Source organism: Leptosomus discolor, chromosome 8, assembly GCF_034619465.1.
Source record: "Leptosomus discolor isolate bLepDis1 chromosome 8, bLepDis1.hap2, whole genome shotgun sequence".
NCBI classification, from domain to species: Eukaryota; Metazoa; Chordata; class Aves; order Leptosomiformes; family Leptosomidae; genus Leptosomus; species Leptosomus discolor.
In genome coordinates, this window is record NC_141398.1 from 3,885,010 (window position 1) to 3,906,221 (window position 21,212).

At 47.8% G+C, this 21,212-nt stretch overlaps 1 protein-coding gene across 1 annotated transcript in view; it reads right to left on the reverse strand.

Moving 5' to 3' along the window:
• Positions 1-21,212, reverse strand: part of RIPOR2 (RHO family interacting cell polarization regulator 2) — a 69,895-nt gene that overhangs the window by 15,105 nt on the left and 33,578 nt on the right. The window contains exons 2-14 of the mRNA XM_086468954.1: positions 19,828-19,954; positions 18,467-18,622; positions 17,758-17,836; positions 17,516-17,539; positions 16,460-16,513; positions 13,388-13,537; positions 12,399-12,462; positions 8,481-8,524; positions 7,080-7,205; positions 5,112-5,260; positions 3,952-4,081; positions 3,258-3,404; positions 1,223-1,912 (exon numbers count right to left, since the gene is read on the reverse strand). Of these exons, the coding sequence (XP_086325080.1) occupies positions 1,223-1,912; positions 3,258-3,404; positions 3,952-4,081; positions 5,112-5,260; positions 7,080-7,205; positions 8,481-8,524; positions 12,399-12,462; positions 13,388-13,537; positions 16,460-16,513; positions 17,516-17,539; positions 17,758-17,836; positions 18,467-18,622; positions 19,828-19,928 (1,914 nt within the window). The 5' untranslated portion in view covers positions 19,929-19,954. The remainder of the gene's footprint in view (positions 1-1,222; positions 1,913-3,257; positions 3,405-3,951; positions 4,082-5,111; positions 5,261-7,079; positions 7,206-8,480; positions 8,525-12,398; positions 12,463-13,387; positions 13,538-16,459; positions 16,514-17,515; positions 17,540-17,757; positions 17,837-18,466; positions 18,623-19,827; positions 19,955-21,212) is intronic.

Consider the following 21,212-nt stretch of genomic DNA (forward strand, 5'->3'; position numbering starts at 1 on the left):
AAGAGGTGTCCATCTCGATTGTGCAGGAATCCTGTCTGCGCACATCCGTCCTCTCTCCCCTCCATCCCATCTCTGTCCCTTTGTAACTTCTGATAAAAGGAGCGTGAATAATGTCTCCATCGTCCTCCTCTGTTTGGACAGTTGACCCCTTTGTACAAGCTGCAGAGCAGCCACGAAGTTAAAAAAAAAAAAAAATAGTAATGGTGGCTTTGCCTGCTTGAACCTCCTTGGGAAGTAGTGCAAGAAACAGGGGCTGCAGGCTGTCAAAAAAGCACTTAACGTGGGAAGGTACCATGCAGCTGCAAACACCAACAGAAACAAGGGTGTTAACAGGGTTTTTTCATAAAAAGATAATGCTGAAGGATAAACGCTTCCCTCCTTCCTCCTCAGACATGTTTTTGAATGATGAGGCTTAAATGACTAGCAGACCAACTCGCATATGAATATGAAGCATTTGAAATGATTATTTCCCATATAATACTCTTTGCACAGTAATGCATCATGAGTCATTACTCGTGGGGGAGATACAAGTCACAGTGATCAGCAGCAAACGTATTAACACACATGCAAACCCCTTTTCTTCTTTCTAATTTTCAACATTTTCTGCTGTAATGACAGGATGTCTCTCGTTTTAAAAATGGATGGGGGAAAAAGGAAAAGGCTTGGAAGAAGCCTGGACGACGTGGGGATGGCAACCTTCAGTGGGACTTGTGCTCCTAAATCCCTTTGGCAATTTAGAAAATTCAGCTTCTATGGCTAGAAGGCCTGATCCTTAGCTGGTGTGGTTTTGCACAGCTCCACAGAGTTTAGTATGCTAAAATACACCCACTGAGGATGTGACCCATAGATTTCAAAGGCAGAAGGCTGGCTATAATCTGATCTCCAGTATGGCACGAGCAATGGGTTCACAAGTGGTTTCTTCAGAGAAGGGTATCATTTTGTTACCCTTCTGCCACAGCACCTTTTTCTCTTTCCCCCAGGTTTCAAGTAGATGAAGAGATCCATCGCTTGGGGATACGAGGCTACGGTAAGCACACGGCTGACAAGAGTTTACAGATGCAACAGTGTGAAAGGATGCTCAAAACAGGAGCAAATCTACAGCTACTGAGGAATTTTTACTGATCTCCAAAAACCCTACTTTGATGTTTGCGAGGAAAGGGAGGAGATTGATTCTACCTGCTCAGATTTTCTTTAGGGTAGTATTTTCCGAAAACGTACTCACTTTTAGGATGTCATCTAGATGCATCACTTCTTGGTCGAGGTCCTGAAACTCTTTATACTGCTCTTTATGTGGCTCAAGAGCTAAGAGAAGCCCTTGCAGGGCTTCTTCAATGCTTCCATCGAGATAGGACTTATATCCTTCTGATTCCCCACTAATCGATCCCTCACACGGCAGCCTCTCTGGGGTCACGGGTGCCTCTGCCGAGGTAAGCCTTTTCACCAGCTGCTTCGTGATGTTGCCCTCATAGGTATCCAGCTCCACAGGCTTGAGCTCCGAACCTTCATCTGTGTCCTGCAGGAGAGACACCGGGACGCTTGTTTCTATAAAGACACGATCGCTCCCAGCGTCAGGAGTTTTTTGGCAAACTTCAGGAGCTGCCCTTGGGGTGGTCTTGCTCTCAACCACCGCTCCCTCTCCCTGGGACGGCAGGTCCTTCGGCTCAGCGACAGAGTCCCTGCGGGAGCCGCTGCTGCTACAGTCCAGGCTTGAGCTCTTGGAGGACTTGAGAGCTCGGTGCTGGGTGGAGGTCGCAGCGATGTCAGGGCTGGAGCTGACGTGAGCAGAAGAGGACTCCGCTGAGCTGGCAGGGGGCACGCGGTCTTCGTAAGGCAGGTCGCCAAAAGTGAAAGACAGAGGCCGCTTCTCGGGGGTCACCGTGCCATTTTCAAAGACGTCATCTGGCAAATTCGACTGAAAAGAGAACAGAGAGAAAACGTTTCGCCTGCAGCACCGGGAAGAGGAAAAAAATACGGTATGTGCCTGGGAAAGAAAAACGCAAGGAAAAAGATTAAAGAAGCATCCCAGACTTGAGAGATGGGAAAAATACTTCAAATCCAACTTCTGCTTTCATCTGGCACGGCTCCTGATTTCAGCAGGAGAACTGCTGGAAAACCTGGGCTCAGCATCTCTCTGGGAAGCAGAGAGCTCCAGGAAGCGAGTCCCAGATTAGAGACCCGAATTCTGCTCGTCCTACCAGATTCCCTCAGACAGCATTTCCAGCGCACTGCTCTAGTTCCTGCGCCATGTCTCTTTTTAACGGGGTCGTACTTAAGCCACCTCGTCTGCATTTTCCTACCCCTTACAGGTTTTGTATTTATTTTCTGACTTCTAAAGTGGCAATCCCTAAAATTTGACACATTTTGCTCCAAAAGTTTCTCTAGTGTCGTGGCATTTTAATGGCGATATTACTATGCTAGTTCTTTTCTGTTGAAAATACGTTCTGCATGCGGCATGGATATCTGTAATAATTGTTGAACATGAGTTACATAGGAGAGCTGTTCAACATGAGTTTGTGCCAAAATGAAACAGAGGAATTGTGTGGTGGTGTATGGACCAGGACATCGACCATTTAGGAAGCAAAACCAGCATAGACAGACCCCAAAACAATCACAGCATATACAGATGTTCGTCTCCCTGACTGGCCTGTGGGGAAAATCACTATAGGAGTCACAACCTGCCTATCCGACCTACAAATCTTGCTTTGTTATGTGGCCAACTCACGGAAATGCACAGCACAGATGAAAGGCAACTACTATTTTGCTGACAATTTGCTGGTAAGAACTGTAGGCATTCACATGTTGGTAAGGTGCATGAGGTCAAAGTGTCCAAAACGTGCATCTTTTTTTTTTTTCCCCACTATTACCAGCTTTTTTCCCTAAACATAATTATACTCAAAGGTTCATTTCTTCTCTCCCTCAACATGCATATGCTTTCAGCATCCGAAAGTCAACGTTACTAGGCAAATATATAACATCAATCAGTGCAGCAGGCCATTTTTAAGAACACCATGTTGGCTTATGTTCCTGACCTGCTCTCCGCCCACAGATAGTTGGCTTCTGATCATTATCCCTGTAGAAACCAAGAGGAATTTTGATTTAATGCGAGCAGCCCAGGCTCACGGTCATGGTCTCCCCCTCTAATCAGTCAGCAAAATGAGTTGAGTTGCAACAGAAAGCAACACACAAAGCATGCGTGGGAACGGAGGTGCCACACAGGGATTGAAAAAACCCTTCACCAAACGAAAACTAGAACTCACATATAGCTCTAGCCCCGCTTTTGGGCTTAGCCTGAGCGATGGCAGGTCACTAAAAGAGCGACTGCGACGAAGCTTGTCAAAGAAAGTGTCTTGCAGAGCATCTAAGATTCTCAACTTTGGCCTGTCTTGCAGGGGGTGCAGCCATTTCTTCAACAGTTGGAGCAAAGAGGGTGTGAGGAAGGGCAAGTTAAATGAATGCTTTGTAGCAGACTACTAAATTACAGGCATGGGATGCAGCCCTGCTAAAATTCACATCTGTACAGATGGCCTACTCGGTTCATACACCATCCCGAATAAGGATTCAGAATTTGACTCATGCAAAATGTAGGAGCACCCTGTGAATCTCTTCGGTACAGGGGCAAGTTTTATCATGGGAGACATTTAAAATACTAGTGCTATAATGGTTGTTACAAAATGAACACTCATCTTACAAAGATTATTCAGGTATCAGAGCAGTCAGGCAAGAAGAATCGGTATGCAATAACTGGCCACGTAATTTCAAAGATGCCAGGATCATAGGCACCTTCTTCTGGGATTAGCAGCCAGGAATGCACTTGCTTTATAAGTATTTGTAAGGGTAACCTGCTGGAACCAGGGAAAAAAAGCTTAGACGTGTCAAGCAACGAAGCGTTTGCAGTGTTTGAACTGCTCTAGGGCTTCTCATTACATAAACATGAAGCTGAACCGAGCTTACAAAGAATGAGTGGTCCTTGAAGGTCGGTGTTTCGGGAGTGCCTTGGCTGTACATGGACATTCTCCTCTGGAGAGCAGATGCCTTGCCCACATTTCCAGTGGACGGGGTCAAGTCTTCAACATCAAAGGGGCTACGGACACACAAGCGGAGAAAAAAAGTGGTCGTTAGGCTGAGCGAGAAGGATTTTCAGGTCCACGGGAGGGATTTTTGAAAAGGTGGTTTATTAGCACATCAAACCCCAGAGGTAGCAAGTTTTTTAACAGAACTGTTTAAAAGAAAATGTCGTTAATTAGGCAGCAGGCTCAGAAGTGTGGTTTTCAGTGCTGATAAAAGCGTTCCACCCTCAGAAACCGTTTATGTAGCGCAGTCTGATGTGATTCTTCTCACATGAAAAGTATTCTCGGATTTGAGTTGCCAAGTGTCACACATACTAATGAGAAAGGTGCTCTACTATTAATAGAGCTGTTGCACTATAAAGCAAACCAGTAGCCGTTATTGCTGGCTTCACGCTTGCTGCGTTACAAGAAACGGCACGCATGTCTGTAAGAGTTAAATGCATCAATGCTTCTTTAGAAAAGACACTTACCTATTTCATTAAAATGCAGTGAGAATTGGGTTTGGATCCTAACAGCACCAGCCTACCTATCCCGACAGACAATGCTAGGAGGTTTCCCACCACCCTCATGGTGTATGAGGCCCTTACAAGCCAGCTTTTAAAGACGGGCCAACTTCTGAACTTGGGCTATGCCAGCAGAAATCCAGGGCAACTCCACTGAACTTTATACTAACATAAAAAAAAAAAAATGTGATGAATATACGAGCACTCAGTTATGCCCCTTTTTTGAGCTTGGGAAGAAGCTCAGGCCTTAGGCAAGTCTGCGATCTCTCATCGCTCTCTGTTTCACATGCCTCGCAACGCCAGTACGTCCCCAACCTAACTTAACAGCCCAAACGAGGCACGACCCCACGTGCCACAGGTAACACAGGAACCTGTGGCTGACCATGACCTACTTCTCATCTCCCAAACCCGCGCCACAACTCCTTCCCCATCCGCCTCCTCAGGGAGCAAAACGGAGATAAGAGACCACACGGATGGACCTTTTCTCTTTGGCTGAATTTTGACAGCCGCCTGGCAGACCGACAGGACCAGCTCTACTTACTACCAGGCGATTTCAAGGTTCAGCTTTATCGTGCCGAGGTCATTAATGTCTACTGCAACCACCTGAGGCCGAGCTGCAAACAGGTCTTTTGTCTCACAGGTAACGCTTCCCACGAGGATGTGAGTAGCAAGTCCTTTAACTTCTGTGACCTGTAGGAAACAAGAACAGGATATCAGGGACCACACAAGGCATTGCAATCCTTAATTACCAGGCAATGGTTTTGATTTTCTGGCCTGGGCCCCTTGCTAAAAGGCTTCTAAAATATGACTGTGTTCGTTGCGTTACTTAGGGGAAAACAATCTGGGTTTTAGGTTGGTTTGTTTTCTTTTTAATAAATGCATAGATGCATATGATCACACTTCTATGTTTTCTTTATGTTTTTAGGGGTGTTAGAAGACAACAACCGTACCGGCTCAGATCGAGGGGCTATCCAGCCTTGTATTTGGTCTTCTGCAATGACCCTAAGCAGAGCCCAAGGGAAGAGTGAGAGCACGGAGAGCACGCTGGATGTTTTCCCATCCAATACTCTCTCAGCAATTGACAGTTTTCGTGACGGGGAACCTCCTGATGTAGCTTGCCTATTTAGTAATTCTCAAGAGAGCTCTCTTCTATGTATCTGCCTCCTGTAACTCTGAAGCCATGCAATTGTTTGTATCTGTGATGGCCCTCGGGAAGGACTTCCACGGCTCTGCTGGTGAGGAACCACCTCCATACATGTTTTTATAGTAACAGGAGAGTAGAGTACTATTCATGCTTAGAGATATACCTGCCTGAAAATTCAGAGGGACAGTTATATATGCAGCTCCTATTCAAACCAACCTTTGGCTATCTGCTTGAAAGTCAATTCTTGAACCTTTTATGCGAAAGTCTTTGGAGAGAGTCCAAAAAGGGGTGAGAATACACACATTAACCTTAATAGTACTGGGACTCTTGTTTGCAGCTCTTGTAGACTATAAGAAAGGATTCTCTCCTAACCTTCCACCTTAAACCTGTGTTGTTAGACTGGGAGAGTGACGCACCTTGTGTCACAACTCAGCTTTCTATGAAAACCTACCGTCCCACACATTTGGGGTTATTTTGGTGGTGGTTTTGTAATCGCCTGCATTTTTTTCATAAAGTTTTTGCCGTGTCTAAGTGGGACATTTCCCATAAGACTTTCAAGACAGCCCTCGAAGCTGCCTAACCAGGGACACCTGGATTAATTATTAGCAGCAATTTCTAGCCAGGGACCAGGGCATGGGTATCTCTAGGTTGGAGGTTTGTTGGAAGGAAAGCAGAAGAAAAGTTGTGTAGGGAGGCCTGAGACAACGATGGGATGTACCAGTGGTGGAAAGACTCTGGTTTGGGAAGAAAAGTCACTGCTGACTGCTAGGAATTGCAAAGGTTGTTCTTTCCCTGGGGGATGGGGCATAGAGTCAGAGGGCAACCGAGGCTGCAGGCACTAAGAAATTTTGGGAACTGCTGTGCTCTAGGAAGCTGCCAAAAAGTCGGAGTCGTTTTTCTACAGGCCCCCATCCCACTGTGAGCCGAAACCTCACAGCGCTGCTGCCTCACTCTGTACCGCTGCTGTTTTGTGGTGGGACTGGACCTCAGGACTGTTCCACCTTACGCCCAGCTGGCCCTGTGTGTGTTCAAATGAGGGTTCCAGTGTTCCCTTGCTTGGGTGCAAACAATCTGAATTGCTGGAGAGTGATGTGAGACAAGGGTCCTGTCAGCGTGGCCATGACATCAGCTCGGGGAGGGTTAGGACAACCTCTCCCACAGGACTCCCAAACCGATTATAGTCTTGTAGCATCTAGATCGGACAGTACTATAGCACTTCAACTCTAGTAGATGTGTTGGAAATACTAATGATGGCTCATTTCCCAAGAGCTTAATGATCTGCTCCTGTGTTTTTGGTGACGGTGCATGAGAAGGCAGCTTCTTGACTCCTGCCTTGCTTGCAGGCAAACGAGTCAGCATGCGTACCTTAATGGAGATCAGCCCAACAATGAGAGGGAGGAAAACCATTTCTTCTCCGTCCCAGCTCTGCTTCCCATTCACTTCTATTTTGCCTTTCAGCTTCCATCGCTGGCGACCGTAACGCATAAAAATCTGAAAAAGAAAAATCCTCCTATTTTCTTCAGAAATCTGCTCTCGTGATGCACAAATACCAGGAAAAGAATTGGGGAAAGGGTCTGAAGGAGGCTGGAGGAGTTAGTGGTGGAGGTTCTGCCCTTCTGCTTCCCATCGAGCCAGAAGGAAAAGCTCTATCCTGCAGGATTTCTGCCTCTCAGGTCTCCTAATTGCTCCTTTCGGTAACGTACCCCTCATGCCAGCTTTCACCTCCATGTAACTAGACGACTCGTAACAAAGAAGCTGCAGGGGTTTTAACTCTATTTACAAGGAAAGCAGCACTGGGGAGGGCAGGGCCAGATTTGGGAGGGCAGGATGAGAGCCCCTATGGCCTTTCCTAACATCTACAGCTTGCTGGATCTGCTGCCTTCCCAAGAGAGGGGAGCTTTTGGCCATCAGAGGCCTCCCCAGCTGCGAGACATTGGCTGGTGATGGAAATGAATGAGACCCACAGGGCAGTAAATGCATTTTGAAGCGCTAAGAGCAGCAAGCCTGTTTTGGGAGAGACCTGCACCAACCGATCAGCCCCGCAGAGGATGCACACGCTGCTGGCAGGCGTGAGAGCAGCAGGAGAGATTTGTCACAGGGAACGAGAGTGGATCGATGATCCAGACCTCCGGGGAAGTAGAGGTTTGGAGGGGGATCTATTATCAAGCCACTGCGAATTTCTTGCAGGGTTAGCTCTGTTCTGGGTAGAGAAGGAGGCCTTTGTTTTAATCCATCACTAATTAACCAGCTCTTGATGTTCTCCACCAGAATGCTGCAGCTGACCCGAGGTCCTGACACAACCTCACAGCAGGTAACACCTGGGTCTCAAGAAATGGTTATTCTGTGTCTTTCCTACTCCGCTTTACTGACGAAGTAAAGCCTGAGCAGCCCTCAAAGGATGCTCGCAAGGATGTGTTCAATTTGCTCTGCGTGCATGGGATGGGGCACATGCTTTTTTCCAGAAATGTTTGTGATGAATAACATTTTTCAAAGTTAGGGGGAAAAAAAAAAAAAAAAAAGCTTGTAGTTCCTTCAAATAGCCATCATCCAGTGCTCTGAACACAATTTTCAGGTCGTCTGACAGATGCCCTGACAAAGGCAGACAGAAAGAGAACTGCAAGGTTTTTTCCAGAGCCTACACAGGAAAAATAATAACTGTTTCTTGAGGTGCTAATGTCAAAAGGCCTTATTCATCACGATGTAAAAAGCAGCACAAATCTGCCACTCTTTTGCGATTAAACAACCCATAAACCCCCGCAGACGTACCTCGTATTGATCTCCTGGGCAGAGCCGAGCGAAGCCAGCCAGACCTGAGAAGGAAAGACTCAGTTGGTAACCCTCCTCTCACTGCTGCCTCTGCACCCTCCAAACCAGGACTAACCCCAGCCCCCCCATCCTAATTTTCTTTCTTTTCTCTTTTTTTTTTTTTTTTTTTTTGGGTATAAAATTCATTGAGTTGTGCTTTCTTGCATATGGAAGATTTGCACTTTCCACTTTTTTTTCCTACAAGAGCTCAAAGTTTCCTTTTACATAGTAATTATAGAAAAAGAAGAAACAGCTTCCTGATGTCATCTGGCTTCAGAAACTCAGCTTAACACCCTTACTATCGTGAGGTGTAGGCGAGCTGCTGATTACCATGCAGTGCTGGCTGCTTAACACTAATGAGACCGAGCTATATACTGTAACACAGATTCCTTGTTAGTCCATCTTCAAAGAAACACAAGAGGGGCTCTTTCTGCTTGGCATTTCCATACCATTCTCATTCTCATCCCACCTGAGCATCTTTCAATAGGAAGCACACCCCAAAACATGACTGGCATCTGTAATACAAGATCTATCTCATCTCTTTTTTTAAAGGTAAGGACACGATGATGCTATTCCTACATTGGCACTGCGCCTATGAAATGGCAAGTTTCCTGAGGCTGGTGACCATCCTGAAATCCCAAAGACCTTACCACCCCTCTCCTGGCCTTGTGACCTGTTCTTCTACCAGATGCAGCTGGTTGGTTTTCATTAATCTAATCCTCTGCCTCCACAGAGGGAACCTCTCCTTTCTCACAGATCTCCTCGGTAGCTAGCTATTGCACTTGTTTCGCTATAAAAATCTACCCAGATTTCCCTGGGTAAGCCTAAAACTATGGCTCTAGTGTTGCAACGCCCAAAGAAACCGTCTTGAGGACAGATACAAAGCCCGTGGCAGAGAAAGGAATGAAACTTTGGGCTGCATTTATCCTTAAAGTGCCATGACTGAACATATATGGGTGTGTTAAAATCAAAGCAAGTATGATGAACTCTAGTGTTGGCTTTATTTACCAGCTGAATTAGTCCTGCTAGCTGGAGTGTAGGAGCAACTAGATCCCTGCATGCAGTCACAGCCTGTCCCTGTGATCTGCTGATCCTCCTCTTCCATTTCTTTGACCAGAAAAAGAGTTTTCTTCGCTCATCTTACTGTTTAGCAGAACAGAGAGGCCCTTGCACAGAGCTCATATTACCAATCCCTTTCTAATTTATTTACTGTTTATAAATAATTTAAGCTTACTAGCACTCCACTGCCGCTTCTCTCTCCCCAGGCATGCTTTTATAAGTGAATTTGATCTCCACTGGGACATCACTGAAAGCATCTGAGGAAAAGAAAAGGTCTTTTCTTTGCTCAGCGGATGGGGTGGGCAGGGGAATGCATCTTAAAACTCCACGTGGATATTATCCAGAGACACAGCCTGTGAGTGGTGACTGGCCCAACCAGGCTGGTCAAGTCTCTTCAGGATGATGAAGAGGGGGCTAAGCGCTGACTCGATCACAAGGGACAACAGGAAACCAACTTTTTGGTAACCGAATGGCTTTTGGGGACTAAACGCACGGCAGGAGCCAACGGCTTTATCGTACCGCTTCAAATGCCACCCCTTTGTAAAAGCACTGGGTTTGTAACGCAGGTGGGCCAGGAGACAGCGCCGGGGGTGTCAGCAGAAGTCCCTGGGGGAAGGTGGCAGGGCCGCCTGACGTTCACGCAGCACGTACAGCTCCGCTTGGGTGCAGGATGCTGGACACGTAGACTGGGGTTGCTGGGGTTGGGCGCCACGTTGCAGAGCCCCTAGTGTGTCAGGCCAGCCCGGTGCTCCCCCTGAGTGACACGGCCGGGCATTTCACCTCCTGCTCTCCTGGAATTCCAACAGTATGGGGGCACTGCCCTAGGCATCATAGCAGGACACGCAGGCTCCATACAGCGGCTTCTAGATTTCCACGCTGGGTTTCCCAGTATAATTTCAACAGCTGATTAATCCTGAGCAGTAATCTAAGCCTGCTGGCAAGTTTATTATCTTTATTTCGAAAAATGATTAGGCTTTTCTTTAACATATCAGTTGCAAAAACACAGTGTGGGTCCCCTGCTTCCTCACAGCACTGTGTAGGTTGGCTTGCTTCAGTGTAAGTGAGAGAGGGCACAAAATAAAAATAACTTTCACTGGAATGGCTAGGAACAGATAAGCTTTGGGGAGAGGAATGCTTTGCTTTTAAATTAGATCCTAAAGTTAGCTGGATATGCTGCAGTATAACATAAAGGGGAAGCTTGCTGCGTGATCTGTAGGCTTTTGTGCTAGAGCTGTTGCGAGCTTTAGAAATGGCTGGATTCTCCCGTTGAATTCCTTATTCCTAGGGAAAAGGATCTAGATAGAAATCTTAGATGTCCTAATCAGAGAATACTTAATGATACGGCATTTCTCTTTGCTGTTTTCTAATTTGGGCTCCTGTATGTTGTGAGCACCGCGTTCAGGAGTAGCTGTTGTTTGCGGTTTGTGCTCTGCTCCCGCACGTGAGCGCGGCACCCGCCTTCTCCAGAGCCCTCGGGCTTTGCTGGAGGATTTGGGCGTACAAAAGCGAAGGGGCCAGACCCGTTCAGCCCAGCCATCTGTGAGGCTGTCAGGAGACCCGCGCATTGCTCTGCACTCACAGCAAGCAAGGAAACGCTCCGAGGGACCTGGCCTGATGAAAGTCCCTTTCTACACTGTGTGACCTCGTGTCTCCTTCAGCGTGTCCATCCTGTGGTTCTGCTGTGGGTTTTCATACAGAAATACCTCGCTCGGTCTCTCTGTGTCCGTCTTGTGACTTTACCTCGACTGCCTTTCCAGTACTGAAGGATGGGGGCTTTAAAACGTGAGGTTTGGTGCCGTGGGATGGAGCCAGGAGAACTCTAACAGCTGCTGCGCTTGTCTTCTCTAAAACGGGGGCACGGAGTGACTATTTTAACTCAATCTAAGCTAGATCATGTCTTAAGCAGTGCAACCACGGGGCACAACTAACTCACAACTGTGGCAAGGCAGGCAAAACCCAGTATGAGATTTGTGAGCTCTAAAAACTCCACCAGCAAGACTGTGGATTTTTTAAACGGCAGGATTTCAAGCGAAGAATGAAGAGTGCATGAAGATTTAGATGCTGATTCTGTTTCATAGAACTATTTTCATGCCAGCGATGGAAGATCCAAAAAAGATGTCCCCCCACAATCTCTTCTTTAAGACATTGAGTCTTAAAGGGATAACAGCATTAGCAATACCCGGTGACTCACTGAGGCTTCAGGTAAAACTGATTCCATTGTATTCAAACCCATAAAGTCCCCTGTCATAAAGACAAGGAATAAGACAGAAAGGTGAATGCCACGACTGAGTTATCTAGGTGTTTAAAGGGTAAACTACCCCCAGCTCTTTGCTTTTTTACAGTTGTTCAAAAATAGTAGCAGTCAGAATCAGCACAAGTAAAGGACTTGGAAACAGCTGATGTCAAATTAAGAAAATATTTTGAATTTCAGCTCCACGGGCATTCACAGAATTTCTCAGTCATCTTCTTAAAGGATTATGGAAATCCTTGGAGGTACCAGAGGCAAAAGGTACGGCAGCCTTCAAAGTTGAATTGCTTTGGCTGTGGGGAGGAGTGTTTGAGAGAGGTCATTAGCCTTGAAAACAGCAAGCAGCACGTCCGAAAGTCTCTCCGTAAGCTTTGATGTTCCTGGCTCTGTGATCCTTTCCACGGGGCAGGGGTGTACGTTGGGGGTTTGATGGCTCACCAACGGGTGCGGCGGGGGAAACACCACACCTAGCACAAACACGCGGGGCACTAGCACATCCCTCTGCCCTCACTAACGCGCACAGCCACTGCTGCCGCTCAGGAGAAAGAAGGGAAAGGTGAAAAGGCAATTACCTTTCATCTTGATGCAAAACTCCCCCAATAGGTTTTCCAGCTCTGCTTCTATGGTACACATGTTCTGTGTTGGAAAAGAGAACAGTGATGTCAGACAAACCCTCTTTATGCCTTTTTTTTCCTTTTTTTTTTTAAGGTCTGCTTGGGAAGAAAGACTCTGTTACGCAGATGAGAGGTATTCTGCACTAAAATCAATCTGCCAGAGCCATCCTTGCTCTTTAGCTGGGTCTGGCCCTAAAAATGGCAGCTGAGCTAAGCCCGCTCACGCCGAAGCCGAATGTAACCCCGTGCTCTTCTTCTGTTGCGCTCTAAACCTCCCGTTGGTGGAGGGCAGTTGTGGCCCTCGAAGCGTAACCTGGTCACTGTCCCAGTCCTCTCCAGCCAGGACATGGGCCAGCAGCACCTCCATGCCAAACTGGCTCCCAGCATGACTTAATCTCTCAAGAAACGTGGACTACATTAAGAAAAAAAGACTGTGGGAGGTGGGTACTGGCCCCTCTCCAGTTCTTTCTTCAGATTTAGGAAGGCTGCCGCAGCTTTTGTGCTGGGATGTTTGCAACACTGTTAGATCCTTCTTCATCTGCTGCCTGTTTAATGAAACAGGTGTTGATCACAGCAAGTAAAACTGGATAGGATGCAGCAGATGTCTGTATCCACGTGGGTTTCAGCCGACTGCCACCCCAAAATCTGCGGGGTGGGGAGGGCACGGTTAGAATATATACAGTTTCAGGGCAGATTTATGCTCCTCCCTTGTGCAGCAATGCCTGGGTATAACCCTGCTCTCACAGAGCATAAACATGACTATTTCAGGGAACTCTTTGGGCCCATGTAACCTGCCTTTGTAAGTCATCAGGTATTCACCTGAAGGCAAACAAATAAATAATAATCCTTCTTTGCTGAGTTTGCTTTCAATGAGTTTATCTGGGTGAAGTTCTCCCCGAAATCAGGGGCAAAGTTCCCACGGCCTTCAAACAGCACGAGAGCTGTACCTCTGTGTACTCCTTGTAACTCCTGTTGATTTCGGTTAAACTCTCTCGAGCCGCTTTGCTGGCAGGAGACATTGCAAAGGCTTGCTTCATTTTGCTGGCGCCATCGCAGAGCCGTCTTTGGATACAGTAGGCTTCATAAAGCTCATCCACCTAGTGGCAACAAGGAAGGGGCACTGAAAAAACCCACAAAACCCAACAAAATAAAACCAACAAATGGTGATGTCGTTTGCATTACAAAGAAACTCAGCCGAACCGTTAGATCCAACGGAGGGGCTGAGCAAATGAAGCCGTGATGCTGTTACACTCTATGAAGAAGAAACACAAGAGAAAAATAACTTCCACTGTAAAAAAAAAATCTCTACAGCAACACCAGAGGCTGCCAGCAACTCACCTGCTTGCCCTGCATGCCTTCCACCACGGCTACTCCCTTCTCCCCCTTGCCTGGGCTACGCACCACCGTAACAGCAGGGCAGGCATGCAGCAAGCTTCTCAAATGAATCGGCGTGGAAGAGCTCTTTCAAAGGCAACTGCAACGTCCACGCGGCCAAATGGGACTGGACACATTAAACAGCACATTTAACAGGGCCAGCAAGGTCTTCTGCACCGCTAACGCCAGCCGTGGATGGAGGCTGTGGCAATATTTGCCGAATAAGGAGCACTGGAAGCAGGGAGTGATTTTTTTTTTTGAATTCTCACTGCCCATCCTCCAGAAAATGGGAGTTGTAGTCAGAATCAGCGCAAGTAAAGGACTTAGAAACAGCTGATGTCAGGTTAAGGAAGTCTTGAACATCAGCACCACAGGCGTTCACATAACGTCCTAGTCATCTTCTTGAAGTCCTCTGGCATGACTTAGGCACCCAGCACACTGGAAGTCTTGCAAATACTAGTCACGCACGGTGCAAAGTCTCACCCGGATCTGGCTTCAGAGCACCGTGGATTTACACGTGTCTCATGCCTTGCTTTCCCTTTTCCCTCTGATCGCTGAGCTGAATGTATGCATTTACACCCTCTGAGCTGTTCGGTAGGAGCCTACAGCAGTATAGCTGGTGTAGATATATGTGTGTTTATATATACCAGCTATATATAGTGATATATATTTATATAAACTTAAATCTGCCAGATACAGGACATGGAGGTTTTCTAATCTGGCTTTATCAGGGCGAGGAGAAGGAAAGGAATAGAGGGAAGCTGTCTCGTCTTTCTGCTTCTAACGTCCCTGCTAAGATAGGACAGTATCTGGTTTTTACCTAGAATAACATTTTTCCTTTGTTATCTCTGTCATCAGGCGATCGCCCTGTGCCCCACGGTGCTTGTTGCTCAGTAGTGGATTTTCACAGCAGAATTTCCCTCTATGGAAGCATTCAGTGCCTTGGCTTCCTCAGTCTATGACTCTGTGTTGCTGCATTAGAGATGAGCCTGATGGGACAATCCAGGCATGTTCCAAATCCCATTTTCCAAGCCTGCTTAACCTCTAACAAAAAGTGCTGGTTGCTTATTTGTTTGGAACAGGACTGGTCTTCCTGACAGCTTCAAAACCTCAGGTCAACTTTTACAAGGCCAGCTTGGATTCCCGACGGCCGTAAGCCCCTGACTTGAGGGGTCTCTAACCAAAACAGGGGATGTTTTGCCAAGTGAAAATGTTCAGCAAAGGGAAATGGAGGCACAGGTAGCGTTTTGCCATTTCAAAGTTACAAAAAAAAAGCTTCTTGGAGTCATATCCACTCCTATTTCTCGTGCAAGTCAGCAAGCTAAAGACAGCTACTATAAATAGCTGTCACTTGGTATTTCCCTCTGCCATCAGGGCAGAGCGTTCGCTCAGGGCTGATGTCCTGCCCCTGCCCACGCCAGCATGGCTAGGGCACATCTATCCCCTAAATACGGGGGGGTCTGCTGCTGCGCATCCCATTTTCCTCGCTCTGCTTCCTCGACAGAGCAGCGGTGGGTCGAGGGGAGAAGGCGCCGCTGCGGCCCTGATTCGGTACCGCTGAGAAAGACCTTCTCCACCATTAGAAACAAAGACGTTTCTTTACCTGCCCAAGCCCGTGAGCTTTAACGCAGCACCGCTCGGTTCCTTTTGTCTCCGTTGCTGTGGGTTACGGAAAGCGAACCAACGTACCCGGCAAGCTGGAGCAAAACTGACCAGCGTTACCTCTCGTGTTTGGTGCTTTTCAGTCCTATTGTAACTCCAGAAACCATTAGCTCTGAGCAGGCTGGAGTGGGCAGGACTCGAATGGAAATGTTCTTTAAGCACTAATTTTGCCATTCGTGCTGCCAGCAAGAGAGAAGGTGGTTTGGGGAACAAAATTTCAGTCTACTGCCTTATGTGTTTTTTTCATTTTGTTGGTTTTTTTTTTTTTTTTTTCTTTCCTTGGCTCCAAGAGTAAGGGAAGACTGAAATGAAAAGGTTTGGATGGGCTGTCATAATTGGAGCACCTCAAGCTGTAAGAACGCATTTCAAATGACTCCCAAAAGACATTTCATCCGTCGAAAATAATTCATTCTATTGTCAGGCTCAGAAAGGCAACTAATCGCTAGCAGATACGTTTATAACTAAGAGAACACACGCCATGGATTTTGTCCAGCTCTAAAATGCATTAGCATAAATCACAAGTACCTCTACTGAATATTCTCACCCATGTAATCAAGCGGCTGTGGCCCCAAACCAGGCAGCAAAAGCGTTAGCAGTGAAATCCAGGAATAAATCCAATCTAGCTGCTGCGTACGGGAGAGACAACTGCTGAATTAAATTGCTTTCAGATGCAACTCTCTTTCTACCTACAGTTTAACAATAAGCATGCAATGAGACAGGCTCTTCCCTGACCCTATGTCCTCTCTGTACCTAAAAGCAGGAGGGAGTGTCCCAGGGCACGGCTGGACCTCGGAGGCTACAAACCACATGGAAACCTTTTCTTTGGCTCCGACCACCAGCCCATCACAGCGAAAATACTGAATCCGGGAGAGGCTTTGTCAAGGCAGCCTCCCTGGAGCAGAGGGGTAGCGGGAGGCCAAGGGTTTGTTTTCCTAATAACGTAGGAGCAGATGCAGAAGAAAGATGATAGGAGCGCTCATTACCTTGCTAATGTGGAACTCCAGCCTTCTCATGTATCTTTCGACCGCTTTGATTTGCTGAAGGGAACAAAGAGGCAGAGGGTGAGGCACATTTAAATAAATCAGCGTGACACCACCACACTAGCTCTACCGAGCCCCCCGTGAGGCTGAGAAACTCCTCCTTAAAACACGCAGGGTTTTGTTGCCCGTGAATCCGGAATTAGCCGTCCCGCCTTCTTGCCGTTAACCTGCCCCTGAAAATGGAGCTCGCTGACTTCCATCATTCCTAATGTATTTTTAAACAAAAGTTTTTCTTCGATGGGATTTTCCTAATTTTATGAATTCTCAGGGGGGAAAAAAAATCATCGCTTTTTCAGCCCAAAATACAGTATTTTCAGTACTTTGAAAACCTGTATTGAAGTTGATCTGGTTTCCCATTTCCAAACCCATTCTCTTCCTCAGCAAGCTGTTTTTTGACAGCAAAACCACGCTTGGCATTTTGACTGAAAAAAGCGCCAGGCTTGTCCAGGAAATGTTTTTGAAAGCTTTCCTTTTGTTTCACCCAAAGTTTCCTGCAGGGAAAAAATATTTTCAATTTTTCCTTCCCCAGAACTGGCAGGAGCAGGGATGAGCCGGCGCTTGACGCAGCTCCCGCAGCCTGGAGCTGGCAGGGCCAAGCTGCACGAGGCGATGGATTTAGCGGCTGGCAGCTGACAGAAAGAGGAGGTCTCGCTCCTCTGCTTCCCTCCTCCCCTGGCAGGGGGCTGCCTCCTTCCCCGTTGCCCGTCCCGCAGCCCATTTAACTCGACGGACCCCGGGAAGGGGCTGAAGGGGTAAGTTTGACGCTGGGTTAGCGAGCAGAGCTGGCTGGCGGAGGTGCCTGGCAAGTGCCAGAGCCCTGGGGAAGAGGAGGGGAGCAGGACTTCTTCCTTTCTAAGCGCAAATTGTCAGGTAACTTCTCCCTCAACGGTGTTGGCCTGGCTGGTAGATCCATCTGAGGGAGGCTTCCCATGCCAGCTACGGATACCAGATGGATGCTAACGCTTCCTTACAAAACCAGAGTCAAAAGGAGCAACGTACCTTATCTAAATCGTACAGGACTCCCTGCAACAGAAAACATGAAACCGCGATTAATTTTGCAACATACCACCGCCACGGGAAAGTAACGTTTGTCAGTCAACAGAAACCACCGACAAGATCAGGGCTGGATGGGAAGAAGAGCATCAGTGCAAATTCCCTGTATCCCGCTCCCACCCCCTGGCTGCTCCAGCACCTCGGGAAGGTTACTGCGCAGCCGCACGACGGAAGAGCGTGACACGTACCAGCCGTGAGTTTCTTTTCATGTCTTTTAACTGAGCAGTCAACTTATCCAGCTCTGTCTGGTGAACTTCCAGATACTCGCTGTAAAACACAAACCAGAGAAGGGATGCGTGAGCTCCGCAGCACATACCGAGCTGGCTGCCGACCACCCGAAAAGAAAATCTGCCCAACAAGCGGCTTTCCTCACTGGATGCATTTTCAGACAAAAACTCATTTACGTTGATCTGTCCTAAAGGCAGCTCCTTGCTGCCTTCCTGGCAATAAAGAGGAGGCGCTTATTTAGCTGTGTCTAAGAGCTCGGTGCTCTCCTCAGGCTGAACAACCAGTTTCAAGTAAGCTAATCTGTGGCTTAGTTTATGGGCTGGTGCCTTCCAGTCGCTGCCCTTGTATCTGTCTGGTAAAAGCCCTGTTATCGTCTGGGATGTTATCTTAAAGGTGATGCAAGCCTCTGATAGGACCCGAGGAAGTTTGGAGGAAAAAAAAATAATGTTGAAATCCCAGATTTTGGGAGCTTTCCTAGCAACTGGAGTGGAAATGGGATTCTGCCCTGTTCCCCACACCAATATTTCAGATCCTAAGTATTGCAATCCAGGCTCCAAGAGGTGTATTTTCCTCTCCTATGACTAAGGATCTCTGTTGCTGTGATGTATTTCTCTAGGTTCTAAAATGTCACAGAAAGCTTCAATCAACAAAGAGGATAAAGGCTCTTACTCCAGGCCATTCTTCAGGGCTCGGTAAACCTCTTCCATCCTTTTAGGCTGGGGCTCTTTGGGCGTGGTGCTGTTCTTATGGCCCAAATTATGCATTTTCTTCACCTTTGCTTGGGGCTTCTTGAGCGCAGAGGAATTTTCAATAAAGGAGTTACACCTGCAAAGTGAACATTAAAGAGGAGGAAACCCCTATAAATCATAAAGATCTCAAAGAAGCGTAGCTTGAAGAAATCTTCTGATACAATCTCTGCTAACAGAAATGAATCTGCTTCTGTGGCTGCCAGTTAAAGGACTGCGTTTGTTTACAGGTTAAGAGGTCCAAGCAGCCTGGGACACACACTGTCAGCTTTTGATGTGCCAGTTGCCTGGCTGAGATACAAATACTGGTCTGGAAACACCAGGCTGAGTCTGAGGCTCATCAGACGTTTCACTGTCTTATACCATGCCTGCCCTGCCTCACGTTGCTCAGCCACAGCCATAAAAGGGCTGAGCTGGTGCTAAAAACAAAGGGGAGCCCAGATAATCTCAGGCATAAAGCCTAGGGGCTCCTGAGGAAGACTCAGACTCGGTTAAGAGTGTGTCTGGAGGACAGGTCTTGAGTATGGACCTCTGTATGGCAAAGGGAGGACAGTCGTGCTGCTCCAGCTGCCTCTTTGGTGACTCTGCTGGGGTAGATCAGCATCTAACAACCACCACAGACTTGAGCTGACAAGGGGAGGCGACCCTTTGCCCGTTGCTCCCCCTCAATTACTAACTGGTGGTCCTGCACTCGGGAGACTTTACACAAGTTTAAATTAATTGTAAAGTAGCCTCTGGGGGCAGCGGGGACTGAATGACTTGGTAAGTGCCTGACTCAAAGCCCTGAGCCCTGTCTAGCTAAAGGGCAGTGCAAGGGAAGGCTCTGCAGCCAAGCTCTGTCCTGTTTCCAGCAGGACATGAAGGCAGCCCTGCAAGGGAAACGGAGTTGTTTTGACTTCACAGCCGCGTGGCAATGAGAAAACTGTCTTTTAGGTAGCAACAGTCTTAAACTGGGGGTGGTGGGAAGTGTACCATGTTCCTGCACATTTCCCATGTTGAAAAGATCACTGCATAAGTTAGTAAATAAAAATGATTCGCTGAAATGCTCTCACAGCTCTGAGACATCTGAGGAAGCCCTGCATTAATGGGGGAGAGGCAAAGAGACACTTGGTAGCTAAGGGAGAGGGTAACAGCTTAGCTGTACAGACAATAGAGAGGGAGATTTCAGTCTAGAAGGCTTTCTTCTGCAATCAGAGAGAAGCCAGTCCTCTATCTCCTCTTTTCCACCGCCACCCTCCCTTAGGGCCCGATTTCGAAATGCCCCTTAGAGAGCACAGCACTTGCCTGGAGCGTCTCTCCTGGAGCCCGCTGAAGCCAGCGAAGGACTGGCTTCTAATAATCCCATTAGGACCTCCTGGAGAGAATGAATGTGATCCTATTGACATGATTTCGGGGAGCCTGGAAGATATTCCTGAAAAACAACAGAAAGCAGGTCAGGGTAAGAGGCAGGCGGTGAGGCTGGGGCTGCCTGGCATCCATCAGTCATGGTAAGGGGTAACCAAACCCCACGAGGGGCCGTGAGCCAGGGCACGAATCTGTTTGCGTTGCCAAACGCCTCAAAAATAAAATGGTCCTATTTTCACATCTGACTCATGGCCCAGGGTCTACTGCAAATGTGCCAGAGACACAAAGAGGGTCTGAGTGTGGGACTAGAAACCAGATGCTTCAGCGTGACCATCCCAACGCCATCCCTGATTTCTGGCACGCTTCTCCCCCAGCCCCGGTGTCCTCATCTGCTACATCAGGGTGTCCTGGAGATTATTTTGGGAGTCTGCAGGGCTCTTAGTGGGCGCTCACCATCACTGCGAAGTGTTATCACGTATAATATTTTTTTTTTTAAAAAAAAGAGCGTTCATTCAGCACGAATCAAGTCCTGCAGCTCCCCTTTGATCCTCGCCCGTTCTCCCCATGGCTGTTCCCACCTGGCTGCCGAGAAGGACGAGGCGGTGGGTGTACGCGCAGCCACGGCACGCTGTGGTGAGAGGGGGATGCTCTCCACCACGACGAGAGGTGAGTAAACAAGCTCCAGGCACCGGGTGCTCTGCACTTCAGGTGTTCAGCAGGGCTCAGCACCCCGAGGGGAAACACTCGCTCTGTGTGTGCTCATTTCCAATGCCCAGCTCAGCATCTGCACCAAACTAAAGTGGTTTCAACCCACCCGTAAAGAAACAGCAAACGAGTGACGTGGTTCACAACAGCTCCCATCAGCTTGCTGCTGCCACAAGCGGAGAGGGGGACTTTTCCCCCTTCTTTTCCTCCATGCTCCGCTGTTTTCTGTGTCCCAACCCCAGTGCTCGCTGCCCTCACCAGACAACGAAGCAGGTTTTTATGCTGCCTTGGTTTTGGGCTGCTCTGGTGAGATGAAAGGCCTCACCGAGCCGTCTATGGAGCACCACAGCCAGCACGACAGAGCAGGGAGCGGGTGGGGAAGGGGGATGCTGGAGAAGAGGGCACTGGTCCTCAGGTGCTGCCAGGGACCGGCTCCCCTGTCCCGCAGGACCCGTCTCCCCCAGTCTCCTTCCTTCCCGGGGTGCCAGCACGGCTGCTAACGCCATTGCACTGTGAAATGGACTGAGAAACGAGGCCAGCTTAAAAATAACCTGATAAAAAATGAAGACGCTATTTTTAAAATTTATCTTTTCTCATCTATTTTAAAAGCTGGACCAGCA